Source organism: Sus scrofa, chromosome 1 (assembly GCF_000003025.6).
Source record: "Sus scrofa isolate TJ Tabasco breed Duroc chromosome 1, Sscrofa11.1, whole genome shotgun sequence".
NCBI lineage: Eukaryota > Metazoa > Chordata > Mammalia > Artiodactyla > Suidae > Sus > Sus scrofa.
In genome coordinates this window covers 262,284,615-262,296,311 of record NC_010443.5, presented here as the reverse complement: position 1 = coordinate 262,296,311, position 11,697 = coordinate 262,284,615, and the positions used below count along the sequence as shown (strand labels likewise).

General features: G+C 48.5%; 1 protein-coding gene across 2 annotated transcripts in view; it reads right to left on the bottom strand.

Annotated features, from left to right (window-relative positions):
- MORN5 (MORN repeat containing 5) overlaps positions 1,180 to 11,697 on the bottom strand; it is a 37,000-nt gene continuing 26,482 nt past the window's right edge. For both annotated transcript variants that reach the window (XM_021068403.1, XM_003480598.4), the window contains one exon: positions 1,180 to 1,382. In XM_021068403.1, the coding sequence (XP_020924062.1) occupies positions 1,303 to 1,382 (80 nt within the window). In that variant the 3' untranslated portion in view covers positions 1,180 to 1,302. The remainder of the gene's footprint in view (positions 1,383 to 11,697) is intronic.

Sequence of the window (11,697 nt, the reverse complement as noted above, 5' to 3'; positions counted from 1 at the left end):
ATGCAAAGATCCAGAATGCGTACAGCCCCAGTGTAGCCCTGGAACATTACCACTTCCTCTGCTGGTTTTCAGCTGATACCTGAGATCCCTGCGGGGGTGATTTCAGAGAATAATGATTCTGTATGCACAGCTAACAAATTAGTTTTTAAAGCAAGCATATATTGGATACCTGCTAAGTACCAGCTCCTTTACTTGTATTATCTCATTCAATTTACACAGCTACCCTATGAGTTGAAGCATCATCATACTCATTTTACAGATGAGGAAACTGAGGTTCAGAGAAGTAAAGTGACTTGCTCAGGTTATATGATACATGTGGTTGAGCTGAGATTTGAACCCAGACATGTGTGTATATGATGCCAAAGCTGCATTCCTCCTGTGGCACCACAGCAATTCTGTGCTTAGGGTATGAGGCTCAGATAGGGAAGCTTTCAAGAGGGAGAGATAGTCCTGGGTGACCATTCCTGGGCTTACAGGAAGATACCAGCTATGAGCCTAGGTACAGTCATCCTGTCCTACTGCCCTATGAAAGCTGGCAGGCAACTTGTAACACAACAGAACAGCTGGGCTTTGTCTTCAGGGGGACTTGGATTCAAATGCTGTCTGACCTAGGGCAAGCCACTCAACCTCTCTGAACCTCAAATTCCCATCTCTAAAAGGTGATGCTAAGCCCTCTATTACAACGCTGTTGTGAGGAGCCAAGATAATATACCCACACTGCCTGCACACATTAGTTGCTCACTTAATTACATCTACCATATGCATAAGAAATAGGTGGGGGAGTTCCCATCGTGGCTCAGTGGAAACAAATCTGACCAGGAACCATGAAGTTACAGGTTTGACCCCTGGTCTCGCTCAGTGGGTTAAGGATCCAGTGTTGCCATGAGCTGTGGTGTAGGCCGGCAGCTGTAGCTCCAATTTGACCCCTAGCCTGGGAACCTACATATGCTGCAGGTACGGCCCTAAAAACCAAAAAAAAAAAAAAAAAAAAAAAACCCGAAAAAAGAAATAGGTGGGGATAGGACACAAATTGCTAGACCCCAGTCTCAGAGATTCTGATGAACAAGTCTAGGGTGGGACTGAGGCACAGCTAGTTCACAGTTTTGTTTGGATGATTCTGATGCAGGTGGAACGAGGATCCCACTTCAAGAAATAGTCTAAGGAAAGTACACTCAGGGCCACTGACTGCAGAAAGCCTTTATTCCTGAGTCAAAAGTCAGGTTCTAGAACTACGGGCTGCCCCCTGGGCCAGCCAATGCCAGTGGCACAGAAGGAAACTGGTGAGGGAGGTGGCCGCAGAACTCACAGCTTGGGCTTGTGACCCATAGTCTCATCCCAGCCCTTCCGGCACGTCCGGACAATCCACTCGTGCTCGTCATCATCTGCAAAGGCAGAAGGAGAGCTGGTCATGCTTGGTGCTCGCTGGGCCTACCCTGGCCCGGGGGACCCCCAGGCAGCATCCCAGGACTGGGATGTGTGTTGGAGGTAGACCTTGCTGATGTCAGCGGGTATGGCCTGACCTGGCCGCTCTGAGCTGGGCCTTTGCTTAGTGTGAGATCCACCAATAGCACCCCTGAGACAGGCCTTAGTTTCTTTCTGGGCTTTCCTTTCTGGACCCCTCAGAGAATCCGGGGATCCCCGGGAGGCTGATAACCCTGTTTGCTCAGGTCCTCTCAGCGGGGAGTGGAAAGGAGAAGCTGGTGGTCCTGTAGCCCCCACCCACACACACTTATCCACTTATCTCCCTTATTAAGTCCTCATGATCACCTGACAGCAGCAATCCTGTCTTTCTACGAACAGAACAACAGGCTCAGGGGACAGGGAGTGGCTTGTCCGCAGCCATAGGGTTAGTACGCAGGAGAGCCCAGAGCTTGAGCCCAGGGTTGTCTGAGCACGAGGCTTGTGCTGTTTTTAAACCTCAGAGAGAGTGGAGTGGGACGGCACACCACTGTCATCTGTCTGTGCCAGGTCCCTCTGCGGACTGACTTTATTTCATTTTTCCCCTTTATCCTCCAAACCCACACCCAGCCCCTCCCCCCACCACGACAGAGACCCACTCCGATGGTGGGATACATACCCCTAAAAATGCACGGAGCTCTGTAAAATATGTACTATTGTTTTGTGTTCGAATGTGGTTTTAATTTACATAAATGGCATTGTGCTGTGAATTTCATTGTGCCTTACTTTTTTCCACTCAACACTACGTTTTCAAGATCTATTCTTGTTGTGTTGCAGACAGCTAGTTCTTTGCTTCTGACTGCTGCCTAATATTCCATGGTGGGCTTCTGTCCCCTTTTGTTACCCATCCTCCTGGGGGTGGGCACACGGGTTGCCTCCCCCTCCCGTTACCAGGAATGATGCTCAGACAAATGTTCTTGGGCACATCCCTTCGTGGATAGTGGGAGAGCGGGGGGGCTTCCCTGGGATTCTGGGCCAGAAAAGGATCATATACTTCAGTCACCAGGACTCCCACTGGCTTAGTGCTTTTTTTCCCCAGCACTGTGCTGCCCGCCTGTGGTCCCTCCCTCGTTCCCAACTTCCCTCTTCCTGGGCACAAAGAGGATCAACCCAAACCCCTGCCCTCAAGCAGTTACCCTCAGGGCACAGCCCAGAGCCTCTTGCCTCCTCCCGGCATCCCAGACCTAGCTGAGGTGGCAGGATGGAACTACTCAGCCTCCTTTGGGAGACAAATGGCAGAAGCTAGAGAAAAAGGACACTCTTGAGAGTGGAGTCGCGGAGGGCCTGCAGAAACCCTGCCTTCTGAACTGACCCCTTCCTCTTCTGGACAGACCCGCCAGACACGGGTCCAGGGAGATGAGGCTTATTGACAGCCTACTGTGCGCTCCATGCTTTGCCAGCACAGGATCTCATAGACTCTTTGCTGAGAGCCCAGTAGGGGTGGCGAGGTGAGCCCTGTTTTACAGAGAAGACGGGCCGTATCGGGTCCACGGCCAGCGGGACTGAAGCCAAGACTGCCAGCCTCTGAAGCTTGACTTTCCACCTGGGGGCAGAACTGATGGGGCCAGAAGACGAGGCTGCCCACAGAAACGGCCTCTTCCATCCCCCACCCCCTCTTTCTTTGTCTGTGACCCAAGGAGAAAGGCTTGCTGCCTGCCGGCTCTGGCCTCCGAGGAGTGCCAGAAGCAGTCAGGGGCCCTCAGTTTCCTGGGGGGGGGGAGGCTGCCTGGGAATCCGCATGTGGCCACTAGCCACCCCCCCTCCCACCGCCAGGGGCGGGGAGAGCAGCGGCACACAAGGAGTTAAGCACTGGTGAAGCCCACTTTTGCCACACCGAGAGCAGCCTGGTTGATAATTACAGTTCTGAAGTCTCCAGGCTATTCGAATCAGTGCAGCTGCAACCTCTTCAGTGGTAACCCTGAAACCAGACAAACTGGGTTTATTGTGCTGAACCAGTGCTCAGGCCCCTCCCTGATCGTTACAAATTGACAGCAATGGACTTAACAGCCCTCTTCAGTACCCCTTTCACTCTCTACCTGGCTGCACAGCCACCAATTTGAATCGCAGATGCCACCCCTCCCGGCAGCTGCTCACCAACCCGCCCACCACCTCCCCGGCGGTGGGCGCCTGTGCAGCAGCTCCCCTGGCCTGGCCACGCCAGGGTGAGGCTGCCGAAGCATTTCATCAATATTTAAAATGGAATTAAACCTGCCGCTCTGATTAATGCCTCCCAGATCCCGGGAGATGTGATTACTATTTTGCAAATTGCGATTGTTGGAATATGTTAATATGATTGTCTGAGAACATCTTCACCTTCTCGGGTAATTTCCCCCCTTTTTGGCAGGAGAGGAGAGGAGGGGGGAAAAGATGGGAAAGAAACACCCCACAAACTCTTTAATCAATTGTAAATTATTACCCTCGGCACAATTGCTGGTGGTTCAGAGGGGAAGGGGAGGGAGATTTCTGGTTTGGTGCATTTAGCTTGAAAAGTTTTGGCCCCCACTGGTCTAGTAATTCCACTCTGGGATGTTATCCGAGGGGAATAATCTTTGCGTTTTGGTACTGTTCAGGAATCAAGAAAACGGAAATAACCTGTGCTTATAAAAACAAGAGAATGATTACTTTGTTGTCCCTTCGTTTAACAAATAATTTCTAAACACCCACTATGTGCCAGGCATACTGCTAAGTTCAGTGGGTGGACACTGTGAGCCATGTGAAGCTGCTTAGCAGCTACTGAAGAAATGTGGTTATAAGGTCTGTAGAGCAATCTTTGGGGAAATGTTTTTGATATGATAATAAGCAAAAAACAATGTGGAAGAAGTTAAGAAATTACATAGACAGTATAGTCTGTGTAAAAATTGTACATGGGGAAGTTCCCGTTGTGGCTCAGCAGAAACGAATCTGACTCGTATCAATGAGGACACAGGTTTGATCCTTGGCCTCTCCCAGTGGGTTAAGGATCTGGCGTTGCCACGTACTGTGGTGTAGGTCACAGATGTGGCTCAGATCTGGCGTTGCTGTGTCTGTGGCATAGGTTGGCGGCTACAGCTTCGATTTGACCCCTAGCCTTGGAACCTCCATATGCCGTGGGTAGAGCCCTGGAAAGACAAAAAAAAAAAAAAAAAAAAAAAAAAAAAAAAATTGTGCATGGGAGAAAAATGAAAAATGATAAGTTGAATGTGAATAATGGTCAGCTCTGAGCAGTGGAACTAGAGAGGTTCTTTCATTTTGGTATTTCCCAAATCTTTCATTAATGTATATACACAATAGAAAAAATAAAAATAATTATTGGCTTTTCCCCCTACCCTCTAATTTAGTGCCTTGCTAACTTCATGCATTTCAGTAATTGAAATAAAATATTTTGGGGTTCCTAGAAACATCAATAGGGTTCTTGAATTTCTAAAAAGTAAAAAGACCCAGCATAAAAATATTGTTAAAAAAGTATAAAGGTTGGAGAATAGACAAATCACTTGTGCAGAAGAATTCCATATAATTTGTGTGCATACTCAGCCCTCAAGGAGATAGGGCATAACTCCCTATTCCTTAGGTGTGGCTTGCATAGTGACTTCCTCTTAAAAAAGGACAGAAGAGAAAGGGGGTTAAAAAAAAAAAAGAGTAACTTTTCAGTAAAAAAGCTTGACAAACACACCTTGTCCAAGTGACCAAGGTCAGCATCAGCACTGATGAGTTGTGTGGAGAGTGTGTAGCCTCGATATGATGAAATGGCATTTACCTCTGTGGTCTTCCTCTCCCCAAACCCATGACTCCAGTCCAGTCATATGAAAACAATCAGACAAATTCCAACCAAGGGGTATTTTACAAAACACTTGACCAGTACTCAAAAGTGTCATCAAAAGCAAGGGACGTCTGAGAAATCTCACAGCCAAGAGGAGCCTGTAAGGTGATGTGACAACTAAATGCAATGTGGTGTCATGGGTGGGATTTTGGAACAGAAAAAATAGGGAAAGACTGAGGAAATCTGAATAAAGCATGGCTATTTACTTTTTTTTTTAGGGCTGAACCTGAGGCATATGGAAGTTCCCCTGGTCCAATCGAAGCTGTAGCTGCCGGCCTAGCCACAGCCACAGCAACGCCAGGTCCAAGCCACATCTGTGACCTACACCACAGCTTCACACCAATGCTGAATCCTTAACCCACTGAATGGGGCCAGGATCGAACCTGCGTCCTCATGGGTACTAGTCCAATTTGTTACTGCTGAGCCACAACAGGAACTCCGAGGCATGAGCTTTCGTTGATAATACTGTGTCACTATTAGTTCATTAGTTACCACAGATGCACCATTCAATGTAAGATATTAACAACAGGCAAATTGCAGTGGGGGATGATAGCAACTTTCTGTACTGTCTTTTCAGTAATTCTATATAGCTGAAATTGTTCTAAAATAAAGTGTTCATTTTTAAAAATGTCTGAAAATCCAATGTGCTCGGTAAAAGGTGAGATTATCGTGTTCCCCAGGAGGGCTGGAACACTTTTCACACACCCAACCATCCAAAATAACGTCTTTTACCTCTTTCCTCTCTCCTGGGCCCTGCACATCCAATTTATGAGTCTACACAGATATAGAGGACAAACTAATGGTTACCAGTGGCGAGAGGGGAGGGGAGAGGGTCAAGATAGAGGTGGGGGAAGGGTTATTACAGGATTACCTGAAAGCATATGTGTAAAACTTTTGAAAATTGTAAAGCACTGTAGAATTAAAGAATCTTTCATTCAATAAAAATAATTTATGAGTCTGTGCTTATTTGCGCATTTCCTTCTATGTTTTTATTTCCCACTGGGCTATAAACTCAATGCAGGAACCATGACTGCATGCTGACCACTGGACGCAGCATACAATAGGCAGCCAATAAATGCTTTGCCAGGTGAAGTCCGAAATAAGTCTGACTTGTCTTGATTGCCATCAACAAACATTTCTGACACCTGATTCTTGGCAGCCAGGTCTCAGCTCAAATGTCACTTCTCAGTGATGCCTAATCCAACTGCCTTCATTCTCAGTCACTCCATCCGGCCTTTGTTTTCTCTTCCTCATGGCATATGCTTCTCTCTGCAATTTTCTTGTTTATTTATATGTTGTCTACCTCCCTATCCAAACTGCAAACTCCAATGAAACCGGGGCCTTTTCTGCTTGTTCACTGTGGCATTGTCAGACCAGAGTACGGCATACAGGAGATGCTTAGCCTACATCTGTTGAATGTATGAAAGAATGAGTGTTTTTTTAAATTGAAGTGTAGTTGATTTACAGTGTTGTGTTAACTTCTGCTGTACAGCAAAGTGATTCAGTTATACATATACCTACCTACATATCCACCATTTTTAATATTTTTTCCATTATGGTTTATCACAGGATATGGAATATAGTCCCCTGTGCTATACGGTAGGACCTTGTTGTTGACACAGTCTGTACATAATAGTTTGTATCTGTTAACTCCAAATTCCCAACACTTCCCTTCACCATCATCCCCCCGCTCCGCCGCCCCAGCAACCATAAGTCTGTTCTCCATGTCTGTGAGCCTGTTTCTGTGTCACAGATAAGTTCATTTGTGTCATTTTTTTTTCTTCTGCGTTTTAGGGCCACACTTGTGGCATATGGAAGTTCCCAGGCTAGGGGTCGAATCGGAGCTACAGCCACCAGCCTGTGCCACAGCCACAGCAACGCGGGGTCCGAGCCGCGTCTGCGACCTACACCACAGCTCATGGCATCACCAGATTCATAACCCACTGAGCAAGGACATGTATTGAACCACATCCTCATGGATGCTAGTCAGATTCGTTAACCACTGAGCCACGAAGGGAATTCCCATTTGTGTTATATTTTAGATTTTACATTAAAGTGATATCATTTGGTGTTTGTCTTTCTCTTTCTGACTTACTTCACTTATTAGGAGAATCTCTAGGTCCAACCACATTGCTGCAAATGGCATTATTTCATTCTTTTTTATGGCTGAGTAGTATTCCATTATATACATGCATAAAATGAATGGATATATTTTTATCCATTCATCTATCAGTGGACATTTAGGTTGTTTCCATGTTTTGGCTATTGCGAATAGTGCTGAACATAGGGGTGCATGTATGAACATAGGGGTGCAAGTATCTTGCTGAATTATAGTTTTGTTTTTTTTTTTTTTCTGGGTATATGCCCAGGAGTGAGATTGCTGGATCATATGGTAATTCCATACTTAGTCTTTTGAAGAACTTCCATACTGTTCTCCATAGTGGCTGCACCAACTTACATTTCTACCAAAAGTGCAGGAGGGTTCCCTTTTCTCCACACCTTCTGCAGCATTTGTTATTTGTAGACTTATCAATGATAGCCATTCTGACTAGTGCGAGGTGGTACCTCATTATAGTTTTGGTTTACATTTCTATAATAATTAGCAATGTTGAGCATCTTTTCATGTGCCTGTTGGCCATCTGTATGTCTTCTTTGGAGAAATGTCTATTTAGGTCCTCTGTCCATGTTTCAATTGGGTTGTTTGATTTTGTTGTTGAGTTGTATGAGCTGTTTGTATATTTTGGAAATTAAGCCTTTGTCAGTCGCATCAGTGGCAAATATTTTCTCCCATTCTGTAGTTTATCTTTTCCTTTATGTTTATGGTTTCCTTTGCTGCACAAAAGCTTGTAAGCTTAATTTTACTATTGCCTTGGGAAACGAACCTAAGACTACACTGGTACAATTTATGTCAGAGATATTTTGCCTATGTTCTCTTCTAGTTTTATGGCATCATATCTTGTATCCAAGTCTCTAAGCCATTTGGAGTTGTTTTTGTGTATGATGTGAGGGTGTGTTCTAACTTCACTGATTTACATGCAGCTGTCCAACCTTCCTGACACCACTTGCTGAAGAGACTGTCTTTTTTCCGCTGTATAAAATGAATAAATGATAGGATCAACAAGCCCACGCCTGTGGCCAGCCCTATCTCCAGGGCTGGGGGACAGAGGGGACTGAGACCCAAAGGCCTGACCCAGGCAACCTTTGGGTTTAATCTGTCTGCTCTTGGGGCACAAAGATTTCTTTATTCTGGTTCTCAAGCTTTGGAAGTGACCTCTCTGTTCCCCGCATCCCCTCCCCTGCCTGCCTCCAGTGACCTCACCAACCACTAGGAAAACGGATTTTATAGAGAAGAGAAGGAACTTAGTGGAAGAGGGACCCCAAATCTGACCACAGTCTCCCCTGCTGAGAATCCTTCCCTAAAAAGTCTCCCCACTCCTTCGCCTGGACTGTAAGACCCTGCAGGTCGCCCCACTTTCCAGCCTGCCTGCCTCCCCAGCTTGCCTCACACTGTGAAATGCTGTTACCCTGACATAAGGTAGTCACCCACGGCTACGTCCTCACCACTGCCTCTGCGCCTTTGTACATGCTGTTCCTTGGAGGGGAAATACCCTTCCTTGCAGGACCTAGTGCAGGTGTAGGGCCTCTCAGAGCTCAGAGAGGCCCAGGGCACTTCCCATTTCTGGACCTTAGTGTATATAAAAGTGAAGAAGGGCCTAAACATGAGTATAACAGTTGCAGTGTATTTTAAGCATGAACATTTGACAAATTAATGCTTTTAACACAAACCAACAACTGTAATATAAATGCATTATTCTAGGATTTCTGTCAAAGAAGCAGAAATCCACAGTGCACTAAAGACATGTGGTCAGGAAATGGGGCTGTCTGTGTGAACGTGGTTTTCCTTCACGCCTGTCACGGTCCCAACTTCAGGCCCCTGATGAATGTGTGTTGGCGGGGCCCCATGCCTTCCTGACTGTCCTCCAGCCCCATGGGTCCTGTCTGGATATCACTTTCCCTGACCCAGGTCAAGGTCATGGTGTCGGTCAGAGTCACCCTATGAGCCTAGCGGAGTCATGATCAATTCACTTCCGGTATTCAGAGTGAGGCACAGATCTGGCTCTTTTAAAGTATTTAATACATATATGGTGAATGAATGAATAAAGAAATGTAAATTTGGGGACATAAAAGTAATAAGTTTACCCTGTGGGATTTAGACAAAGGCAGAAGAATTTCTTCCCCACCCTCAGCAAACGGAGCTGAGAGGGCAAAGCAGACACGCCAAGTGCAGGACCAAGGCTGCTGGCTGCTGTTTCCTTTTTTGTCTGGAGGCCGTGGACTGGGCAGCCCCACCGCATGGGGAGGAGGGATTGTCTGAGCTCATACCTGGGCGCCAGCCGCACTCAGGATGCTCAAAGCCCTGGCTGGCCTGGGGCCTGCTTCACAGTGGGGGTGGGAGGGGCAGGCCTGCACAGGCCAACGAGTGGGGCCCAGGTGTCACTGGTGCAGCCTGAAGGCAGGTGCAGTGCTGAGGAAAGAAGGGTCCTGAAAATTGCACAACAGACACAAGGCAATATCAGCCTTGACACCGGGCAGGGAGGCAGTGCGTCCCAATGGTTAAAGGCACAGGCTTTGGAGCTTGGTGGCCACAAGCTCAGAGACCTTGGGCAAGTGGCCTCACTCCTCATCTTGGGAGATGCCTTCCTGGGAGGTTGCCCATGAGGATCAACTGAGATCATTCCTGAAAAGGGCTTAGCATGGTGCCTGGTGCACAGGAAATGCCAAACAGCAAAGAAAGCCAGAAGCTGTCTTTGCAAGGTGGGACCTCAGGGCCCCTGTGGCCACACAGCATAGGCTGGAAGGAGTTCTGGGTCCTACGTGAGCCCTGCCATCTACTTGCTGGGTGATCTTGGGCAAGTCGTTGTCCCTCTCTGAGCGGGCTCCTTGTCTGTACAGCAGGTTTAACCAGACTCCAGTGGAGGGCAGAGCAGGGGGACTCCTGGGGATGAATGGCCCCAGGTGGGCACCCAGGAACTGGGAACTACGATCATCAGTTTGACGGGTCTTTAATTCTCAAACTGGAGTGCCTTCAAGGGAGGGTTCTTAAGGGACTCAGCACCTCTGGGACTTTTGGATCCCTGCGGGGGTGGAGGGAGGAGCAGTCTTTACACAAGGATCAGCATCATAAGGATCAAGAGCGACAGCTCAACTAATGATTTTGTTCAAAGTGAGGGGCAGGCCGGGGCAAGGTGAGCCCAGAGAGGGCAAACGGGCGGATGCAGGTGATCAGGCACCCACAAGCCAGGTGTTGCCAGCTCTGGGCACGCCTTAGGGCCAAGCGCACCTGAGGTCACCACAGCTTTGCAGCATCCACGCTACGTCTGGGGCTCGGGTGGGGTCCAGGAAAGGGAGGTGCCCAGGATGAATCAGTGGGTCCAGGGAGGGGATGTGAGCCCCCAGGAGGCACAAGGCTCTGTGGGAAGAAGATTATGTCTGTCCTCTCCTCAGGGAGCAAGCCGACTGTCCTCCGTTAGGTCAAGGAACCCGAGGCTGAGGGGGGTAAGATGGCCTCCCCACTTCACTCCATCAGTGCGGAGGGGAAGGGCTCAGAGCGCTGGTGCCAAGGTCATGTTTGGTGAGGCTGTTGTATGCACCAGCACAAGTGTGCATGTCTTCATCCAAGTGTGAGACTCTCCAAGTGTGAGTATGAACGTGTGTACACCTGAATCGGTGTGTGCCGTAAGTGGCCATGTTTGCAGTGCATGGTGAAGAGAAGCGAGTGCACCTGAGTGTGACACGCTGTGAGTGGCAAGCGGTGTGTGACTCCTCAGTCTGAATGTGTGTGATCACATGCTGAGGGAGGAGGCGCACCTGACCTGCAGTGACAGCCCAGGGTGGATTCAAAGTGCCAGGCTTCACATGCTCCGGGGCAGGAGCCCTGCTGTGAGGGGTTGCCCTCTTTTCCTGGGGTCGAGACAGCTCCTGTGTGAACTGTGGCTCCGTGTTGGAGTGGGAGGTGTATGGCGAACCCGGTGCCCCAGCCTGTGGCGTCCCCAAAGCTCTGATGCCGACCACACCCTCTGCACAAATGCAGGGCTGCATGAGCTGGCGGGCAGGGCCAAGGCCTCCGGCATGCTGGTGCCCACAGTGAGGGCGGCACCATTGCCTGGGCATCCTGGTCACAACTCCTGACAAGATGAGGCTTTGAACTTGGCTGGCATTAGTGTGGCCAGAGGCCAAGGCCATGGCATTGCCAATATTGACGGTGAGGTGGTTGCCCAGACAGAGCCTGCAATTGGGCAGGAAGGGGAAGCCTGGGGGCTGCTCTTGCTTTCCCTGAAAGAGCATCTTCTGGGCTGGGTGGAGGAGGTCTTGAGGGTTGGGTGTTTTGTCAGTTTCTGAGACTTCTCTGGTGTGCACACAACTGTCAAGAAATCACCACCAGT